We start from the raw sequence: 21,223 nt of genomic DNA, 5'->3' as shown, positions 1-21,223 counted from the left end.
ACCAACTTGGTGAAGTCAACAGCATCAATTTATCATCCCAAATTGGCATTTGATAAAACCAAAGTTTTGGAAAGTTGTGCCACTCACCCAGGTTCGTACATAAAAGCATTTAAATCTCGGCATTCCTGTGAAAAAAAAGTACTAGATCCTCTTTTCCAGATGACAAAGACTGAGGACGAAGTTAAACAGGTAAGTGGTGACAGGATTCAAACTTGGGCAGCTGGATTCCAGAATGTGTGTTTTTGTTTGCTCTGGTTTTCAAATTAAAGGAACGCAACACACTGTGGGCCCGGCACTCTTCATTGGCAGGCTGCATACGGCCTTGGGCCACCTGTTTGCAGCCTCCAGTCTGGAGCCAAAGAGACGTGGGGTTTGAGTCCCAGGCCTGACACTCATCCCGTGTATGGTGTGGAGCAAAAGGCCAACATCTACCTCACAAGGCAAGTGTGAAAATCAAATATGATCATGTACCTCCCAAACAAAACTAGCCCTTGGGAGGCACTCGGTTCCCCCCTCCAATTTAGCCATCGCCCCCCCTCCACCTCCCCAGCACAAACGAAGTCAGTAAATGCGTGTTGAAATCATATAATCCAAGCTTCTACAGGTAATAGGAGTATGCCTCATCTCTCCACAGTTCTGGGAAGTAAATTCACAGAAGCAGAAAGAGAAGGGACCCCTATAGCCCCCACCCGACCCATCACTGCACTCCATCCCCTCACAAATGAACCTGCAATGACAAATTGCAGCAAGTTCCACGCGAGAAAAGAACACCGCGAGGGAGGCCTATGAAGAGCCGATATTTCAGACTGGGGGTTCAGGGAAAGGCTCTGTGTGGAAGAAAATAAAATATTGGCCCAATACAAGGGAGGCAATACTCTCACTGCACTCCCACTGGTTAAGCTGCATATAGAAAACGGCATTCTATTTTGGATGCCGCATTTTAACAGGAACACAGTCAACCCTGAGCTCATCTAGAAAGGCGCTATCCCAGCTGATGAAGGCTATGGACACCGTTCAGGTCCCTCATTTCAACAAATATCGATTGAGAGCAAAACACTACTTGACACTGGAGAGGATTTTTTTTTTTTTTAAAGATTTTATTTATTTATTTGACAGAGAGACACAGCGAGAGAGGGAACACAAGCAAGGGGAGTGGGAGAGGGAGAAGCAGGCTTCCCGCTGAGCAGGGAGCCCGACGCGGGGCTCGATCCCAGGACCCTGGGATCATGACCTGAGCCGAGGGCAGACGCTTAACGACTGAGCCACCCAGGCGCCACGACACTGGAGAGGATTTAAAAGTGAAGACGCCAGCTGCGTGGGCTTCAGGACGTTTTATGACTTACTAGGGAGGGCAGGACGAGGACATAAATAAATATAAGACAAATCTGACGTCTGCTCAAAGACATAAGAAGTATGCAAGTGGCGGATACCAGGAAACACCTCATAAGAGGGTAGTATTTGAGCTAATTCTGGAACGGGAAAGAATTCCTTTTACTGAAAAACCCATGTCAAGGAAGGAGCATCCATAGAGCAGAAAGAGAGTGAGAAGAGGTGCCGAAGCAGGAATGCGTACGGTACGCAGGCCAGGTCCCAGTCCAGTTTGGCTAGAGCAAAAGGTTCAGCTAGAAAATGAGTCCAAAAAGATAGATTGGGATCAAACTGAGTAGAACCTTGGAAGTTGGTCAAGGAATTTGGACTTTATTTGGTAGTTAATGGGAGGAATTAAGAATTTCTAATCAGGGGCGCCTGGGTGGCTCAGTCGTTAAGCGTCTGCCTTTGGCTCAGGTCATGATCCCAGGGTCCTGGGATCGGGCCCCGCATCGGGCTCCCTGCTTGGCCAGAAGCCTGCTTCTCCCTCTGCCTCTCCCCCTGCTTGTGTTCCCTCTCTCGCTGTGCCTCTCTCTCAAATAAATAAAATCTTAAAAAAAAAAAAGAATTTTTAATCAATTAGCCAAGGTATACTACATTGAATTTAAATTTAAAATAAATAAATACATAGGGCGCCTGGGTGGCTCAGTTGGTTAAGCGACTGCCTTCGGCTCAGGTCATGATCCTGGAGTCCCAGGATCGAGTCCCACATCGGGCTCCCTGCTTGGCAGGGAGTCTGCTTCTCCCTCTGACCCTCCTCCCTCTCATGCTCTCTGTCTCTCATTCTCTGTCTCAAATAAATAAATAAAATCTTTTAAAAAAAAATAAATAAAATAAATAAATAAATACATAAATGAATGAATGAATGAATTTCTAATCAGAAACATTGTACTGGACACTGCTGTTTTGCCTGGTCAGTGCTTTTTTGGGGCTAGCACCCTGATTTTCCGTGGGAAACCAACCATCCCTTTCCCCGTCTAGTTCATGTCACACAGGTAGAGATGACTAAACCCCCAATTCCACATTGATGGGTTTAGGGATTCGTAGAGGCTCCAAACAAAACCAGAACCAATGGGAGTCAAATCTGGGGTTTTAGTGACAAGGACACAGAGACAGACAGAGGTAAGCTTTTCCCTCTCCTGGAGTTACTGGGGGAAAAAATCAGACATAAATCTGGAACTGCTGGTACTCTTGATACCATGAGAGGAACCAGCTGAAAATGGAACCAGTTCAGAAGAAGGCAGAGCTTAGGGCTGGGACCAAAATCCTAATGCTATTGAGTCCCTGGAGCCAACTGCACCTTAAAATCTACCTCTAAACTTTTCAGGAAGCCAACGAATTTCCCCTCTTGTTTAAGTCGGTTTGAGCTGGGGCTTTGACCTCTTGCTACTGAAAGATTCCTGCTTAATACAAACCTCATAAGGGCTGAAGAAAGGAGACTCGTCAGTACAACGGTATATGGGACAACACAATGGTGAAGGCCAAGTGAAATGAGGAATCACAAGGAAACATAAGACAAACCCAAACTGAGGGACAGTCTATAAAATAACTGGCTTGTAGTCTTCCAAAGTGTCAAGGTCATGAAAGACCAAAAAAAAAAAAAAGACTAAGGAAATTTTCCAGATTAAAGGAGGTGAAGGAATCATAACAACTGAACACAACATGTGATCCTGAATTGGATCCTGAACCAGATTCGTGGGACAATTGGCAAAATTTGAAAGAAAAAAAAAAAAAAAACTATAGGTGAACTCTACTGATGTTAATGTCTTGATTTTAATAATTGCACTGTTTATTCAAAACGTTAACATTTAGGGAATGTTGATGAAGGGGTATACAGAAATTCTTTGAAATATTTTTGCAGCTTTTTGGTAACTTATCATCGATTATGAAATTACCTAAAAAAGTTAAAAGGAAAAGAAATTAAAATATGCAATTAGGGTTTGAGCCGTGGTAGCAATGATGGCCTCAGGAACTATGATGACAATAAAATGGCAAGGAGTGGGACGCCTGGGTGGCTCAGTCGTTAAGCGTCTGCCCTCGGCTCAGGTCATGATCCCAGGGTCCTGGGATCGAGCCCCGCATCGGGCTCCCTGCTCCACGGGAAGACTGATTTTCCCTCTCCCTCCCTCTGCTTGTGCTCTCTCTCTCTGACAAATAAATAAAATCTTTTTTAAAAAATAAAAAATAAAAAATAAAAATAAAATAAAATGGCAAGGAGTTGGCTAGACAAACTTGACATGACAGGGTCCGACGCTGAGACTGGTGGTGGAAGTGCAGCAAGTAGAGTCTGGAAGACAAACAGGTTTGAAGTAAAAAGGACAAATTTCACTGGATGTGAAAGCATCTGCAAGCCTCCAGGTGAAGTTGTCCAGAAAACACTGAAACTTTGCAACTGGAACCAAGGAGAAAGGCAGTAACTAAGGGCAGAGATTTACATAAAGGAAACAGTTGATACCACTGGAGTATGACATAACCAAGGGTAACGCTATAGAGAAAGGAGTCCAGCGGGGCAGGCAGTGCTGACCACACCCGGGTGGCTCAGTCGGTTGGTTGAGGGTCCAACTCTTGGTTTTGGCTCAGGTCATGATCTCAGGGTTGTGAGATCGAGCCTACTCCCCCACCCCCTTGAGCACAGGTTCTCTCTCTCAAATAAATAAAATAAAATAAAGTAAAATAAAATAAAATGAAATAAAATAGGGGCACCTGGGTGGCTCAGTCGGTTAAGCGTCTGCCTTCAGCTCAGGTCATGATCCCAAGGTCCTGGGACCGAGCCCTGCATCGGGCTCCTTGCTCTGCAGGGAGCCCACTTGTCCCTCTCCTCCCCACTTGTACTCTCTCGCTGTCTCTCCTTCTCTCTCTCTCAAATAAATAAATAAAATCTTTAAAAAAATAAATAAAATATTTCAGAGAAGGGGTCATCTGCAGAATGGTTATGCCAGAGGAGAGATGTTTGAGTAGAGCTCATCTCTAAGACAGGAAGAAGTGATGAAAACAAAGCAAAACAAAAACTGTATCAGAGGTTTTTTGGGTTTAAAAAAATGGTCAGTTCTTAAATCTTCATAAATTATTTTTTAAAAGATTTTATTTTTAAGAGAGAGAGAGTACAAGCAGGGGGAGGGGCAGAGGGAGAAGCAGACTCCCCACTAAGTAAGGAGCCCAATGCAGGGCTCGATCCCAGGACCCCGGGATCATGACCTGAGCCGAAGGCAGACGCTTAACCAACTGAGCCACCCAGGCGCCCCATAAATTATAAATGCATTCTGACCCTTGTTCCTACCCATTTGCTGCCTTCTCGGGTTGTGCTGACAGGTTGAGGTGGTTGAAATGGGAATGCTGACTTGTGCTCTTCAGATGTTACTCACTTGTTACCCTGGGCAAACTACCCACTGGCCTCTCTTGTGACCTTGACATCAAAGATAAGAATTGGGTTAAGCCTTAGTCTGGGTAGATCCAGAGGCTAGAACTAAGCCAGTGGCAGCCGTTAGAAAAACTCTTAACAGTGCAGTGAGCTGTGAGGAAATGTACTGTCCGATGGAGAAAATGATTCCGACAGCTCCTTCCAACTCAGTAGTTCAGTAAGCTTCTGGGTTTTTTTTTTTTCTGTTAAACGTTCATAGTATTTACTCCATATGGCTGCTGTGAGGATGACGGAAGACAAAGTACATAAAAGTGCCTGGTGCAGAATAGCTGTTCAGCTTTTATTAGTTGAGTATCAGTCTCTGAAATAGACTAAAAAATCCCAAGGAAGTACCAGCCTCAGCCACTAGAGGGGAGTCTGAGTCACACGCCTCTGAAACAGACAGCAGCAGCTTGATGGGGCAGCCACCACTCCTGATGCACCGGCCTTTCCTTTGCCAGGGAACCCGGTCCGCTCAGAAAACCCGGCTCCATGCTGAACTCCATGGTGCTTTTTCTGAGTCATTATATTCTCCCACAGTTGCAAAATGATCTGGCGAAAGTCCCTCAAAGGCTTTTACTGCTTACTGCGTAACTTGCAAACTCCCTGCCTGAATGGAAGCCCCAAGCTGCCTCTCCAGCCTGAACTCCCTTTAATCCTTTATACTGGACAAATCAGGCTCTGCCTCCATGCCAGGGACTCACGCTGCTCCTCCTTCTTGATACCTTCCCTCTATGCCGACCTTCCCAAACCCTACTTCTTTTTCCATCATGCAAATGCTATCTCCTCCTTAACTCCCTCCTCGCTTCTCTAAAAAAGAGTGATCTCACCAGCCCTGAGCTCACACACCACATATGACATCCATCTATCTTGTATTACATTGATTTATGTATGTGCACCTTTTCTCTTCAATAGATTAGAAACTCCATGGGGAGAGAGACCAGAGGGTAATCTGTCCAGGGTAACAGAGCGAGTAAGTGGTAAAGATGGGATTCTAACCCAGGAAATCCAGAGAGTTCTTGCCCTTAACCACTAATTCACAACCATATAGTAGTCTTTCATCAGCCACAGTGCCTAGCTCAGAGCTTTGCACACAGTGCTACTCAATAGCTTATCAAATGAATAACTAAAAACAAAATGAAAACAAAACAAAACAAAAAACCCGAAACATTTATCTAATTGGCATCTTTTTAAACCTTCACTGACTTGTAGGCTATTGGGAACCAGCAACTTGGTCTCATTAATCTAAATTAGAGTGCCTGACTGTAGATCTAATTATGAGCAATTTCAGAATCATAATTACTGTTCCATTTGGTCTCCTGATCTGTAATGCATATAAGGATCTACTCCCAGCTTCTAAGGGATTTAAAGAACAAAATAAAACAAAACAAAACACAAAAAACCAACAACGTGATTATTACTGAAGCCTAGGAGATGTGTTTTGTGAAGCTTCCAGCTCACAACTTCTCTGTGAAGTGAGGGGGATGGACTGGATGGCCTCTGAGGGCCCTTTCCTCGGTGTTAACAGTCTGTGATTCTGGGAGATTGAATGGAATTAAAAAGAGCCTCTGCCTCTGTGTCAGAAGATACCATTTTGAGTCTCAACTCCCCAATTCAGATTCCCCGTCTGTAAAATTTGATTCATCCAGTCAAAAATCTGAATGTTCTGAGTGCCAGGCCCCGAGGGGTGGGGGTGGGGGGGGAGATACAGTAAGACAGATGTGGCCCCTGCTCATCCTAAGAAAATCAGATGACACCTATACTGTGGGGTTGTCCTAGGGAAGAAACTCAGCTGGTCCAAGTATGGTGTAAACTACGAAGTCTAGTACCCAATCAAAAGATGATGATCTTGTCAGGATTCCAGTTTTGCCAGGTCCGCGACGACAAAAACGTTACCTATTTTGCTGTTTTTGAGAAAAGCCTGATAGTGTATTTTAGCCAAACCTAATCAACACTGCAGGCAGCTTCCTGGCCTTTCTGCTGCAGTTCCACGGAAAGTGGGCTGAGGTTATCTGTCCTCACTTCGGGCACTGTCAGGTTGCTGGCAGAGGCCAAGTCCCTAGCCCAGTCTTGCAGGTCTCTGTCAGAAAGCCAGCAGGCTGGGAGTCTGCACCTGTGGGTTCTCCAGCTCTAAGTCACCAGCCCCAGCTCAGGCTTCATTCAGTGGCCTCATCTGTGAAAGGCAGGCCACATCTGTGAAGAAGCCATCTCCCACGCTATTGGGAAATACGGATGGGACCGCTTTATCATCGGGCCGGGCCTGGCTCAGGGAGGCCACACTCCAGAGGGCTGGTGAGGGTTCCCTTGGGGTTCCATCTCAAGCCCCGGGCCACAACTCGGGCCGCAGCAGAGCTGGGGTGTGGGGAGGCCAAGCGACTCTGTCCCGGTCCCAGCTCCCGCACACACTTGCTGGGTGGCTCTGGGGAAGGTCACCGGGCGGCCCTGCCGGCTGCTCTGCATTCGACGGGAGGGTGTGGACCGTCTCCCCATCGCCCCGGGAGCCCCTAGGCTGCCTGGAGCAACCGGAGCGGGCGGGGGCCGGGGACCACGGCGGCAGCAGCAGAGCGTGAACCGGGCGCGCGCGGGCGCAGGTCACGTGGCGGGGCGCGGGGGCGCGCGGGGGCGCGCGGGGGCGGGGCCTGGCGCGCACCGCTCCGCTGGTGGCGGGGCGGGCGGGAAGGGGCGGGGCCTCGGGCGGGGCCGCCGGGGGGAGGCGGGCGGGCGGGCCGGAGGGGAGGAGTGGAGATGGCGGCGGCGGCGGCTCAGGGGGGCGGGGGCGGGGAGCCCCGGGGAGCTGATGGGGTCGGCCCGGGGGTCTCGGGGGAGGTGGAGGTAGTGAAGGGGCAGCCGTTCGACGTGGGCCCCCGCTACACGGAGCTGCATTACATCGGCGAGGGCGCGTACGGCATGGTCAGGTGAGGGGGCGTTCCGGGGGAGGGGGCTCGTGGGGGTGGGGGCCCCGGAGGGACGATGAGTGCCTTCTGGGCCGGGGCGAGTCCCAGTGTCCTGAGGAGGCGGGGGCTTCACGAGGCAGGGGGGCGTCCCACGGAGGGGGCCTTGGGGTGCTTTCTCGGGGAGCGGCGCCTCCTCGTACGTTCTAAGGGGAGGGGGCTTGGAGGCCCTAGAAGCGACCATTCCGTAATGAGGGGAGGGACATCTGAGTGTATGCGGGGGAGCTGTGGGGCCCTTGGGGACCCTACGGACACGGGATGAGGCGGAGACACTAAGTATTCTTAGGGAGGTGATATCCTTAGTGAGGACCGAGTGAAGGACCCTCCTCTGGGGAGAGGATGCCTTGGATTTTCCCAGCGAGGCCTGCCAAGGAGTTTGGGAGAGAAGAGCAGAGCTCAGGGCTGGGCAGGGTGGGGCAGGGCTTTGGGCCTGGGGCCAGGGGCCCAGTGAGCCACGAGGGGTCCAGGAGTGTGTCCTTGCAACTTTGAGGAGGGGTCTGTGAGCTCTCTCATCCCCACTGTGTGCTCTGGGCCTTTGTTCATCTGGGAACAGCTCTCCCGCCCAGGCGCCTCGCCCTAACACAGGTGCCCTCCTCATCCCTTCTTTCCCGTCCCTCCTCACTCCCTCCTCAATGTATCTGCCTCACTGCCCGGCCTCCACTCACTGCCCACTCCTCGGACCTGTCTTGGGATGAGGGAGCCCATCCTGGAGAGGGGAGGATGAGAGGTCAGGGCAACTAGAATGGACAGGGTTGAGGAGAGGGGAAGTCAGTGAGCGGTCAGTCTCTTCCTCTGTTTGTGAAGTCACTGAAGGGCTGCCTGGCCGGTCCCCAGCTTTCTCCCTGGAGATCCCAGGCCTTCACAGCAGGAAGGAACCAGCATTGTTTATGACTTGGCCAGAGTCCCCTCCTGCTCCCTCCCCTCCCTGCTCAGGCCTGGGTGGGGCCGCCAGGCCTGGGCTCCCCCTCTGTAAGGCCACACCAACAAATACCTCTCTGGCCCTCTCAGCTCAGCTTACGACCACGTGCGCAAGATTCGCGTGGCCATCAAGAAAATCAGCCCCTTCGAACATCAGACCTACTGCCAGCGCACACTGCGAGAGATCCAGATCTTGCTGCGCTTCCGCCACGAGAACGTCATTGGCATTCGGGACATTCTGCGGGCACCCACCCTGGAAGCCATGAGGGATGTGTATCCTTCACCTTGGCCAGATGGCTGGCCAGGCCCGGCCTCAGAGCTGGGCTGGGAGAACGCTGGCTTGCTTTCTGTTTCCTTCTTCCCTGCCACACTCCAAAACAAACCCAGTAAATGAAACTTTCCAGCAGAAAAGAGACCACAGGGTGTAAGAGGGCTGGGAGGCCTGAGGTGAATCCTGGCCTGCTGCAGCCAGGCTGTGTGGCCTTGGGCGAGTCTGTTCTCCGTGCTGTGCCTCATTGGGGCGGGGGGAGGGTTGGGCTCTATGGGAGCTTTGTCTTTTGACATCTGCAGTTCTGTGACATGACCCAGCCTCTGCCCACAGTCAGTTCTTGTTTAACAGACGATGATTCTTTCCTCTCTCGGTCCCCAGACTGTCAGGAAGGCAGAGAGGAAGAAAACTGCCCGTTTTTGAGGGCCTACTATGAGTGAGGTGCAGTGCATGTCAAGTGCTTTGGCATTTCCTTTTTTTTTTTTTTTTTAAGATTTTATTTATTTATTTGACAGAGAGACACAGCAAGAGAGGGAACACAAGCAGGGGGAGTTGGAGAGGGAGAAGCAGGCTTCCCGCCCAGCAGGGTGCCTGAGGCGGGGGCGCTTTGGCCTTTCTTATTCTCCCTCCCAGCTGCTGTAGGAGATGGGTCTCCCCAGCTCCATTTCAAAGATGAGGAGACTGAGGCTCAGAAAGCCTAAAATCAGGCGCGGCTCTTGCTACCTCCTCCTACCCTCCCCCAGATGTCCCTTCTCTGGCACTTCCTGCTCAGAGCCTCACCCCAGTCACCTGTGGACTTGCACTTTGCCCAGGGAGGGACAGCCTTGCTTTTGTTGCCCTCTTCCCCCTACCCCGGCACCCCGCATTGCTTCCCGAGCTTGCCATCCACTTCCTGCCAGGCCCTGTGGGTAGTGGCTTATAGCACCCATCACCTCTCCCCACCCCACCCTCCCCCAGGCAGTCCCAGTTCTCCACCCAGACGTGGGGATTTGTGCTGCACTGTCTGCAGCCCCCACCACAAGCTGTGGGCAGGAAATCTCCACACTCGCCCCCAGCTCGCCGTGTGACCTTAAGCAAGTCACTGCGTCTTGCTGGGTGGGCCTCCTCACCTCTAAAACAGCAGGATTGGTCCAGATGTCTTCAGAAGGCCCTTTCGAGGCTGATTCCTAAAAGACAGTGCTGACTTATTCTTTCAGAGACCCACCAAATGGCATTTATTTATTTATTTATTTATTTACTTAACGTATGTTTAATCTTTGTTTTCTCTTAAAATACAAAAGGACATTTACTCTATCTTCTGATGTATGGCCAAGCACTCTTTGAGGAGGAGCGTGCTGTTGGGAGCGTCTCCTCATTTGTCTTGCCCAAACCATTCCCATAAGGCAGGCATTTATTTTTAAGCAAACATTTATTGCACACCAGATGGTGTTCGCACTATCTCATTTAACCCTCTCAGCAGCCATGTGGCTCAGGCATTTATAATAGCAACAGTATTCATGTTTGCTGAGCACTTACAACGTGCCAAGCTCTGGGCTGGGCTGGCTGATTTACGCGGGTCATCTCACTGAATCTTCGTAACTACTCTCTACAGAACCACTCTTTCCCCTACTTTGCACAGGAGGAAATGGAGGTGCAGACGGGTTGAGGTCATAAGGCCAATGAGCAGTGGAGTTGGGGGGGGAGGTTCAGACACCAGCAGGCTAAACCCCAGAGCTATTGCTCTTCACTGGGAAGCTCTCTTGCCTCCTGCAGTTTATTATCCCTGCTTTCCCAGTAGGGAAACTGAGGCCACAGAATTGAAGTACTTCTGTTCAGGGCCGCCTGCTGAGATGCAGCAGAGGCCCTGAGCCCGCCTGCTGAGTCTGGGCCTTGTGCAGCTCATGAGATGGGTTGGCAGATGTTCTGAGTCTTAGGGCCACTGGCTGGAAGGGGACGGGAAGCCCAGCCACCAGAGCCTGTTCTTCTTAACCAAGTGCCCCCTGCCGCCCCCGCCCGGGGGGTCTCCGGTGCCATCCTCAGCTACATCGTGCAGGACCTGATGGAGACAGACCTCTACAAGTTGCTGAAAAGCCAGCAGCTGAGCAACGACCATGTTTGCTACTTCCTCTACCAGATCTTGCGGGGCCTCAAGTATATCCACTCAGCCAACGTGCTCCACCGGGATTTAAAGCCCTCTAACCTGCTCATCAACACCACCTGCGACCTTAAGGTCAGAGGATTGGGTGCCCATCCCCTCCTCCCACGGGTCTGGGGCTTCTAGGCGACCAGTAGCCCCCTTGAGTAGAACCTCACAAGCAAAGGGAACAGTGTGGGCAGTGGCATGGTGATATGACTGCTCGGGCATTGGGCCTGGAGCAGCGAGCTTAGCGGCCTGGGTTGGCTTCCAGATCTGCGATTTTGGCCTGGCCCGGATTGCCGATCCTGAGCATGACCACACTGGCTTCCTGACAGAATATGTGGCCACACGCTGGTACCGGGCTCCAGAAATCATGCTTAACTCTAAGGTAGGGGGGCCACCCACCCCTGAAGGGAAGGGGCCAAGTCCCAGAAAGCCCTGGAGCTACCTCTGAGCCAGGCATGACCCCCATGATCCAGGACGTCTGCCTCCAGGCCTTGTCACATGACTCCGGTTTTTAGGCTCTGGGAGGAGGCTGAGCATTAGGTCCTCCAGGCCTCTGCCCTCTTCCTCCCTGCTGGTATCCAGTCTAGATTGGAGTCGTGGTTTGGCCCAGACGGCAGGGCCCTGTTGAGGCTGGCCCAGGAGCCCACTGCTTTCTCCTCCTCCCCAGGGCTACACCAAGTCCATCGACATCTGGTCTGTGGGCTGCATTCTGGCTGAGATGCTCTCCAACCGGCCCATCTTCCCTGGCAAGCACTACCTGGACCAGCTCAACCACATTCTGGGTGAGGGGGCCTGGCCCGCTAAGTGGGAGGGAGACTAGTGGGAGGTGAGGTTTCTTTATAGCGAGGGTACCACCATGTGTGGAGTCCCTGCAGCATCTCATGGTATTTCAATGAGATATAGACACAGTCTTCACTGGAGAGATGGGAGAAGCCAAGGCTACACCCCACACTTGGGAAGTGCTCACATCAGGATTTGAACCTGTGGCTGCCCACATCTAGATCCCTTGCCCGTCATCACCATAGTATTGGCTGGTAGATAACTGTCAGGGCTTGGAGCTCATTGGTGGGGACTCTTGTTTTGGGTTCCTTCTGTTCCCAGAAGGGAGAGGAGCACTCTCACCAAGGCACCTGCCTTACCCACAGGTATCCTGGGCTCTCCATCCCAGGAGGACTTGAATTGTATCATCAATATGAAGGCCCGAAACTACCTGCAGTCTCTGCCCTCCAAGACCAAGGTGGCCTGGGCCAAGCTTTTTCCCAAGTCAGACTCCAAAGGTGAGAGAGACATGGGGGCCAATACCGGATAAAAACTCGGTGCAGAGGAGGGTACATGAGCCAAGCAGCTGCCTGAATAGACAGGACCCTGGGCACGAGAAGCAAAGCGATGCTTCTGGGAGCTCCTCCAGCCTTCTCTTTGACCCCTTACTCCTGCCCTTACCTAGCCCTTGACCTGCTAGACCGGATGTTGACCTTTAACCCCAACAAACGGATCACAGTGGAAGAAGCACTGGCTCACCCCTACTTGGAGCAGTACTACGACCCAACAGATGAGGTGGGCCAGCCACCAGCAGCGGGGCTGGCGGGTAGGTGACGGGTAGGCGTCCCTCGTACCCGGCCTGAGCCTGATTTCTTTGCCACCCCAGCCAGTGGCTGAGGAGCCTTTCACCTTCGACATGGAGCTGGATGATCTACCCAAGGAACGGCTGAAGGAGCTCATCTTCCAGGAGACAGCCCGCTTCCAGCCTGGGGCACTGGAGGCCCCCTAATCTGGACAGACACCTCTGTTCCTTGGGGCCTGGTGAGTGCTCCCCACTGCCCACACACAGATTCACCCCGATACCAGTGTGCCCAGCACACCTCCATACAGTCACAGGCTTGTTCACGCCCACGAGGCAGCTGCATGGTGGCAACAGAAGGGCTGGAGCCTGCCCAGGCCATGGACCTGTGGGCCACCAGTCCTTCACATCCGCTTCCTCTCCCCCAGCCCCGAAGGTCTCCCACCTGGCAACACCCTGCACCCCTGCACCCTCCGGTCCCCGTGGCCAGAGGGCCCCTCTCCCCGATCTGAGGACCAGAGCCAGGTTTTGGCTCCCTGATGTGGGCAGAGAGGCAGGTGGGGCAGTAATTGCTTTGGGAGGAGCCAGCAGTCCCCAGCCTGACCCAGATGCCAAGTCCCCTCCCACCTGGTGCCCGGGTCAGTGGTTCGCACACCCGCCCACACAGCTGTCCTTCCTCGAGTCTCTTTTCCGTCCTCCCGGCCAGCTGCAGCCCGACGGAAGGAAGGCAGACACACCTGCGCTCCAGCTCCAGCCCTGACACTTAGTAAGAGCCGTGTGACATTGTGCAAGACCTCTCAGCTCTCTGTGCCTCAGTTTCCCGGGGAGAGCCCTGAGGACAAGAGCAAACACAGAGCCCTAAGCACTGTTCTTAGGGCTTCATGTGCATTAACTCATTCCGCCCTCCAGCTGGACCCTGAGATAGGCACTGGGGCTCCCCGCACGTACAGTTAGGGAGGACAAGGCCCATCCCCGGCAGCCGTGAGGATGAGATGAGGGAGATGGAGGTCAGGGCTCTGGCAGGTCCTCTGGTGGGTGCTAATGGTGCCTTTCCGCCTGCCCTTTTGTTTAGGCCCTGCCTCCTGCCTGCCCCTCCCCTGCCGGACTGTTAGGAAATGGACACTGCGCCCCGCCCAGAACCCCCCCGGCGGCCCCCGGCAGGGCAGAGGGCGCGCCTGGCCACCCTCCCCGGCTTCGCTCTGGCCTCCTGATCCAGCAGGCCAAGGCTCCCTCCGCCCCGCCTCCCCTCCCAGGACCCGAGGGGCTTGGGTGGCCCCAAAGCAAATTGCCCTCTGCTGCTTGCCTTCGTCTACCCCAGCTATCCCAGTCTCTGGTAGTTCTGGAATGGAAGGGCCCTGGCTGCCCCGGGACCTACTGAAGGGCAGTGGGGGGATGCGGGATCCTGAGTAGGGACTCGGGGCAAGCCCTGACCCATTAAAACCCCACCCCATTTTCCCTGAAAGGAATTTTCCTAAGGCCCAAGGGCTAGTACCCCTGAGGAGCAGGGCCCAGGCCTAAGCCCCCTCCCCCAAAGCTGCCACGTCTAACACCCCTGCTGCCTCTGTATGTGGGTGAACAGAAGTGGAGTGGGGGGCACGAGGAGAGCCTGGTGCCCCCACCCACCCTGTGCCTGTATCTAATATATAAATATAGAGATGTGTATATGATGGCCCTGGTTCTGTCTGTGTCCGCCGACGCCCCCACCCTAACCGTGGCTTTGAGGACCGACGCACCTGCCCAGCCACTTCCCAGCTGTGTGGCTTTACCCAGTCCTGGTGACCTCTGGCTCCCCAGCTGGCCAGGGCTGAAGATGGGATTGTCAGGAGCGCCAGACTCCTAGACACAGTGGGGTCAATTTTCCCCTTAGTCACTGTCCTCTCCCCTCCCTAATGGCTTCCCGTCGAACTGGCTGGGGGTGTTTCGGGGCTGACTCAGGGGCATCCTCCACACCCCCGGATTCTCTGGAAATGGCTCAGGGTGGCGTGTTGTATACCCCAGCCACAAGCACCCGCGGGAGGAAGGGGAGGTTGTAGCCGACCCGGGGGTGGTGGCAGGCTTGTTTCCCGCAGCGTGGCCACGGGGAGCAGGGGTGCTGGGGTCTGGGAAGGGTGCAGAGGTGGGAGAGCCAGGGCTGCCGGAAGCCTCTCCTCTTGCCTCTCCCCCATCCCCAGCTGAGCCCTGCAGCCTGGCCCCAGGCCAGGAGCAGGCTCAGCAGGTCCCAGGGGTGTGGTGGCGACCAGTGGCAGAACCAGCCTACACCGGCCAGGCTGTCAGCAGAGGCCGCACAGTCCCTCAGGAACGTCGGGGCTCACACAGCGGGAGCCCCGGAGAGGCAGCGTGGCCATGAGCCCCGTGCTGTACTATGCACTGCCTGCCCTGGGCAGCTATGTCATGCTCTCCGTCTTCTTCCTGCGCCGGCCTCGCCTGCTGCACACGCCCTGGGCGCCAGCCTTCCTGCCGCGCCTGGGGGCCCACCGGGCAGGTGAGCTGGCCGCCCGAAAGGGAGGATGGTGATGGCGGCTACGGAGGGTGGAGTCGGGGCGCAAGGTACCAGGGCGGACGGCAGCAGGAGAGGTCCAGGCGGCAGGCCGTTCGAGGGCAGAGCCCGAGGGAGGAGAGCAGGGTGGCAGGGGGGGATGTGGAAGGGGGAAGAAGAGGCAGGGGGTGAGGAGCGAAGGGGCAGGCCAGGCCCCTGGGACCCACCCAGCTGCCCCGCACAGGATCCGGGGAGCGGCTGGAACACACCATGGAGGCCATGGAGAAGTGAGTGCATGCACCTGCCACCCCAAGCTGCCCGCTTGAGGTCGTCCCAGTCGTGCACTGTGTGACACCAGGGGGTGCCACTCCCTTCCTAGTTCGAGTGCCTGGGGCCTCCTGGAGGTGTGCAGCGCAGAGCCTGCACATCCTACCGTGAATTCTGCCCCACGCCCCCCTCAACCTCCCCACCGCCCTGTGGTCTGGCCTGCCCCTTTCCCCGGGCCCCCCCTCCCCGCCCCGACCCCGCACTGACCTTCACTCCCATAGCTCCGTGGCCCAGCGATCCGACTTCCTGGAGCTCGACTGCCGGCTGACCCGGGATGGCGTGGTGGTGGTGTCCCACGACGAGAACCTGTCTCGCCTGTCAGGCGTGAACAGGGATGTGAGCAGCCTGGACTTTGAGGTGGGCCTCACCCTGGCCCCCCCACCGTACCCAGAGAGCCACCGTGCCTCCACGCGTGCTTCCTGGTGACGTGCCCCCTTTCTCCCCAGGAGCTGCCCCTCTGCAAAGAGGAGCTGGAGGTTTACTTCTCACCAGGTGAGAGCGTGACCTCACCGAGTGGGGTAATGGCCTCAGCCTCCTGCCCTCTCTTCTCCTCTGGGACTCTGTTCCCCCCTCCCCCCGCTGGGTTCCCACCCCACCCCATCCATACCCCTCTGATCCCTCTTGCACAATCCACCCAGGCCACTTTGCACACGGGACAGACCGGCGCATGGTGAGCCTGGAGGACGTGTTCCGGAGGTTCCCTCGGATGCCCGTGAGTGTGGAGGTCAAATCAGTAAACGAAGAGCTCATTAACAAGGTGGGACTACGGGCAGGGGTGGCCGGGGGCCTGGGGCTGGAGAGAGGCCTGACGCCCCCCTTCATCTCCTCCCCCTCCTCCTCCTCCAGGTAGCAGGCCTGGTGAGGCACTTTGACCGCAATGAAATCACCATCTGGGCCTCAGAGAAGAGCTCAATCATGAAGAAGTGCAGGGCTGCCGTGAGTCCGGGTGCCTTCCCTGGTCCAGCGGCCCCTCCTCCCAGGAGCTGGAGGCTCTAGGGGCCGAGGCTGGACAGGTCTGGGGGGTCGTGGAGGAACTGGCCCCGAGCAGGGTCTCAAAGGGGAGGATTTGGAGAGGAGAGGTGCTGGGGAAAGTGTGAGCAAAGGTGTGCTGATGGGAACCGGGGAAAGTGTGAGCAAAGGCGTGCTGGTGGGAACTGGCGGCGGGGAGGGTGGTGCAGTTAGGCCTAAACACTGGGCCAAGATCACAGCTTTGATACTGTGGTGGTAGCGCTTCCTCTATGTCCAGCACTATTCCCCCTGCAGCCTGAGGCTCCGCTCTGCTTTCCCAGAAGCAGACTGACCCCCTTCTCACTTCCCCTTGCCTCCCAGAACCCCGAGATGCCGTTCGCCTTCACGATAAGCCGAGGATTGTGGTTGGTGCTGCTCTATTATGTGGGGTTGCTGCCCTTTGTCCACATCCCCGAGAGGTTTTTCATCTGCTTCCTGCCCACCACCATCAACAGGTACTCACAGCGTCCCTGTTTCCCTTCTGCATCCTCCCCCGGTCCCCCAGATGCTTCTGTCCTCAGATAAAGACCCCCCCACCTCAAGCCCCATGATGCAGGGTCCCCAGCTCCCTGGCCATCCTCAAGGATGACCCCCAGGGTCCTCTGAAGACACTGGTTCTCAGCGAGCATTCATGAATACCATGGGGGGGGCCACAAACCCCTTGAAACTCTATGCAGATGTGTGTTGATGTGGATGGAGTTTTAGGACAAAGTATTCATTTTATTCATTTATTCATCCATTCATCCAACAAACATTTATTGAGTGACTACTCTGTTCCAGGTGCAGTTATACTAGTAAGTAAGATGTGGGTGGGGTAAGGCCCCCCCGTGAGTTCACAGTCTGGCTGGGAGACAAATATTAATCAATTATAGTATCATTCTCTGATTCTCAAAAGGAAAAGCAAGCTTTCTCCTGCTGGGAGACCAGGATTAACAAAGTAACAGCTGGGTAAAGTATCAGGAATCTGGATACTTCGCCAGCTCTTAAGCCCGGCCCCTCCCTTCGCTTTCTGAGAACTCTGTGGCAGCTCCAGCGCTTTCTTCTCCCCGCTGTTGTCCCGAGGGAGGCTCCCAGCCAGCCCCCACAATCCCTTGCTACAAAGATATCATTAGACTACAGAACTTTGCGTACATAACTTTTTTTTTTTTTATTAGAGAGAGAGTGAGTACAAGCAGGGGGAGTGGCAGGCAGAGGGAGAGGGAGAAGCAGACTCCCCGCTGAGCAGGAAGCCCCATGCGGGGCTCGATCCCAGGACCCTGAGATCATGACCTTAGCCGAAGGCAGACGCCTAACCGTCTGAGCCACCCAGGCGCCCCTGTACATAACTTTTTATACAGGGTTTGCAAAGTGTCTTCACATCCTTTAGTTGATTAGGGCTTTACCTTGCAGCAACCCAGAAGTTACAGGAATCGTGACCCCCACAGTACCCATGGAGAATCTGAGGCTCAGAGAGGCCCTGGAATTTGCCCCAGGCCACACAGCTAGAAGTGCAGGCCCAGGTTTGCCTGGGTCTGACTCCAGAGCCTGCGCTGGGACATTATAAAGGGCCTCCAAAGTCATCCCTGAAGTGGGCCAATCAGGGCAAGTAGCAGACCCGTTGAGCCTTGTCCGGCCGCAGGAGGCAGGTCGGGCCCAACCATGGGACCTTCAGATTGTGCGTCCAGCTTGACAGTCAAGCTGGGTCCTGGTCTCGGCCCTGGCCCCACCACAGATGTGCTGTGACACCTTGGGCAGGTCACTTCGGCTCTCCCAAACTGAGTTTCCTCTTCTGTAAAACGGCGGGGCGGCGGGGGGGCCCACTCTCCGAGTATGGAGGCACGGATGTGGGAGTAGACTCTCACGGAACGACAGGAGACTTGTTCATCTGGGCACCTGCAAAGATTCTTCTAGAGGGGCCAGGATGACACTGGTCAGGAGTCACTACCACCCCACCCCTGCGACAGAGTGAGACGCAGAGGACTGACCATGCCACCACCTCTCTGCAGGACCTACTTCCCATTTTCCTGCTCTGGGCTGAACAAGCTGGCAGCTGTGGTTTCCAAATGGTGAGCGGGCAAGATTGCTGGGTGGCGTGTGCCCATGGAGACTTCCCACTACCCTGCTTCCTCCCCTCTCATCATGGCCTCTGCCAACCCCCTCCCCACCAGGTTAATCATGAGGAAGAGTCTGATCCAACACCTGGAACAGCGAGGAGTGCAGGTGAGGCTTGACCGCCACCCCCTCAGCAAGTGGTGGTTCGCAATGCGGGCCTAGCACAGCGTCCCGGTCACAGCTCTGCCACCAGCTAACCGGGTGACCTGGCAGATCACCTGAGAGTCTCAGTCTCTCAATCTGTGAAGTGGGGGTAATGGTATATTTGACTAGTACTTCCTAACGGTTTGATGAGTCCTAGCCGTTATGATGATGATGTATTGAACCTACTTATTTCCTGATGAGAGGGTTAACGAGGCTGGGGAAGGACCAGAGGAGGGAAAAACCAGCCCAGTCTACTCCCCGCCCCTCCCCTGGACACCCACTTTGACCAGGTCATTTAGTTCGCAGAGCTTTGTTGAGAACACACTGCGTTGCAGGCCCCGCGGGACCAGGGAACGTACTATCAAAGCAGGGGCAGAGGCAGGAAGTGAGGCAGACAATCACGGGGCACCCAGTGGACAGAAAGGAAACAGCCGTGGTCTGCAGGGTCAGAGGAGGCCTTCTGGAAGAAGTGAGGAGAGGAAAGGGAGAGCATCTCCGGCAGGAGGCTCAGCGTGTGGGAGGGCCGGGAGGAGCCAGAGGCCAGGGCAGGCCCTGAGCGGAGGCACTGAGCGGGGTTCCAGCAGGCTGCAGTGTGGAGGAAGTGGCTGGGGGGGGCGCGGCACTGGAGAAGGCGGCGGAGGCTGAGGCAGGCAGCCTGTGAGCGTCAGCAAGGAGCCGGGACTTCAGCCTAGAGGGAGGGAAGCTTTCGAGGCTCTGAAGCAGGGGAGAGGCCTGATCCAGTTGGGTGACCTCGTTAAGGGTCACTCTGGCCACCATGTGCTGTCACTGCCAGGTGTCGGGCGTAGGGGGCAAGCAGGGGGATGGGTGGAGGAGTTAGCGGACAGGCTGGGACTCCACGGCCTGGACGTGGGGGTGAGTGAGGCACGCGGATGACACACCTCCTTCAGATGAGCGCCCCGACTCCGAGGGTCTTCACCACCACTCAGCTTTGGACCATCATTCCCATTTGTCACATTAAGAAACCGAGAGGTCTGGTGACTTGCCCAGGGTACCAATACCATCTCTCCCCACCGCCACGCCCACAAGAGAGGCTCCGGCAACAGGGAAGACCCAGAGAAGCAGCAGACCTGGGCAGGCTGGGAGATGCTCCTCAGCCAGCTTTGCAGAGGAGAGGAAAAGGGGCTTGGGTCTGAGCAGCAGGTGATTTCCCTGGTGTATGTACTCTCACCTTGTCCGATTTCAGGCAGCTAACATGAAGTCATGGAGCACAGAGTTTGGGTAGTATTTCCACCTGACACATGCAACAGATGTGACTAACCTCCAGAGCGTGGGTAATAGTAACAGGTAGTAAAATAATGAGGAACAGAAGAGTTTTGAGTATTTATTACCGTCGTTTTTAAGATCATTTACTGAATTACAAGTTTATATAATTTAGTATTTCATAATGGCTGTGTTTAATAACCAGCTCGCAAAATTCCTGGCGATCCAACAATCCGCCCCAGCATCCCACTGCTGGGAGGTCTCCACAGGGGAGGAGAGCTCCCACCATCGAGATGCAAGGGGCAGTTCCAGGTAAATTGTGTGAAACTATCAGCCCCTCCGTCCCCACTCAGGTGATCTTTTGGTGCCTCAACGAAGAGTCGGATTTTGAAGCAGCCTACGGCCTGGGGGCCACCGGCGTCATAACTGATTACCCTACAATCCTGAGGCGCTACCTGGACAACCGTGGAGGAGCTGCTCGGGTCTTCTGAAAGCCCGGAGGCCCTCACCCTCTCCTCTATGTCTCTTCCCCAATAAACATCTTCTTTTGAGTCACATCTTGGTGTCTGGGGGACACGGGTGGGAGGAGATCCTAGCCTACTGCAAAGATGGCAACTGAGGGCAGAAGAGGCCAGCTTGGGGCCAGAGTTTGAGGCCCTAAGCAGCCTGACCCACTGGTTCCACTACATTCCAGACCCAGAGTAGTGCCACACCCCATGCCATCCTGGCCTCCACTCTCCTCAGGAATGTCCCTTGCAGCAAGGAGCAAGGCCTCCTGCCCCTTCAGAGCCACAGGTTCCATTCTCCTGAGGCCATGAAGAGCGCCAGGCACACAGCAAGGGACTTCATCTGGCCCCGTGGGCTGCAGAGGCTGAGTCCTTGGTGCCCATCTGCTGCCCCAGATCTAAGCCAGAAGCCCCCCCAAACTCCTCAGCCCTCTCCAGACCTAGTACCTTACTCACTGACCAAATCGCATTTTACCAACATTTGCTGACCACTCTAGGCCAGGCTGCATCCAGCGGCCACTGCAGACAATAAGACGAGCCTAGTAGGGTAGAAGCCTGTGTAAACTAACCGTGCCTGCAGAGGCAAGGGCATCAAAGGAGGCTGCCTTTGAAGAGGTGATGCTCAACAGTAGGAACCGGCTTGTTCCGAGGCTTTGGCTCCCAGAGGCCTAACGCGGATGGGTACCGTTAGCTCTTCTGTGCCAAGAGCCTTTCCCTGATGCCTTTTGCCAGTGCAAAGACCGTGGAATCCGACCAAAGTGAATCCCGACTTTGCCTCTTCCCAGCTGGATAACCTCTCCTCGGGAGAGCTGCTGGACCTCTTTGACCTCTGCTCCCCCGTAAAATGGGAACAATAGCAAGAGCCGCC

General features: G+C 54.7%; 2 protein-coding genes across 3 annotated transcripts; both read left to right on the top strand.

Moving 5' to 3' along the window:
* Positions 1–7,478: 7,478 nt before the first annotated feature.
* On the top strand, positions 7,479–14,249 carry MAPK3 (mitogen-activated protein kinase 3). 2 transcript variants are annotated; one of them, XR_014145276.1, is made up of 10 exons: positions 7,479–7,680; positions 8,725–8,907; positions 10,922–11,111; positions 11,290–11,406; positions 11,692–11,806; positions 12,170–12,301; positions 12,469–12,578; positions 12,670–12,824; positions 13,289–13,348; positions 13,655–14,249. XR_014145276.1 is itself a non-coding variant. In XM_031021478.2 (9 exons), the coding sequence occupies exons 1-8, from the start codon at positions 7,511–7,513 to the stop codon at positions 12,790–12,792; spliced, it is 1,140 nt and encodes a 379-aa protein (XP_030877338.2). In that variant the 5' UTR covers positions 7,479–7,510; the 3' UTR covers positions 12,793–12,824; positions 13,655–14,249. The 2 variants fall into 2 exon arrangements, 1 of the variants encoding a protein (XP_030877338.2); XM_031021478.2 differs by lacking the exon at positions 13,289–13,348.
* A 141-nt stretch (positions 14,250–14,390) lies between these two features.
* On the top strand, positions 14,391–20,404 carry GDPD3 (glycerophosphodiester phosphodiesterase domain containing 3). Its single transcript, XM_006750199.3, has 10 exons — positions 14,391–15,064; positions 15,303–15,345; positions 15,607–15,742; positions 15,832–15,877; positions 16,024–16,142; positions 16,232–16,321; positions 16,715–16,848; positions 18,379–18,438; positions 18,541–18,592; positions 20,203–20,404. The coding sequence occupies exons 1-10, from the start codon at positions 14,926–14,928 to the stop codon at positions 20,338–20,340; spliced, it is 957 nt and encodes a 318-aa protein (XP_006750262.1). The 5' UTR covers positions 14,391–14,925; the 3' UTR covers positions 20,341–20,404.
* The last annotated feature ends 819 nt before the right edge of the window (positions 20,405–21,223 follow it).

The sequence above is a fragment of the Leptonychotes weddellii genome, chromosome 5, assembly GCF_054177405.1.
Source record: "Leptonychotes weddellii isolate Sample4059 chromosome 5, ASM5417740v2, whole genome shotgun sequence".
In the NCBI taxonomy this organism is placed as follows: Eukaryota; Metazoa; Chordata; class Mammalia; order Carnivora; family Phocidae; genus Leptonychotes; species Leptonychotes weddellii.
The sequence above is the reverse complement of the archived record's forward strand: the minus strand, read 5'-3'. Positions and strand labels throughout refer to the sequence as shown.

Coding starts and splice junctions, on each gene's coding strand:
- MAPK3 (XM_031021478.2), top strand. CDS start 7,511: ATGGCGGCGGCGGCGGCTCAGGGGGGCGGGGGCGGGGAGCCCCGGGGA. Junction 8,908..10,921: donor CTGGAAGCCATGAGGGATGT/GTATCCTTCACC, acceptor TGCCATCCTCAG/CTACATCGTGCAGGACCTGA. Junction 12,302..12,468: donor TCCCAAGTCAGACTCCAAAG/GTGAGAGAGACA, acceptor GCCCTTACCTAG/CCCTTGACCTGCTAGACCGG.
- GDPD3 (XM_006750199.3), top strand. CDS start 14,926: ATGAGCCCCGTGCTGTACTATGCACTGCCTGCCCTGGGCAGCTATGTC. Junction 15,065..15,302: donor CCTGGGGGCCCACCGGGCAG/GTGAGCTGGCCG, acceptor TGCCCCGCACAG/GATCCGGGGAGCGGCTGGAA. Junction 16,849..18,378: donor CTGCCCACCACCATCAACAG/GTACTCACAGCG, acceptor ACCTCTCTGCAG/GACCTACTTCCCATTTTCCT.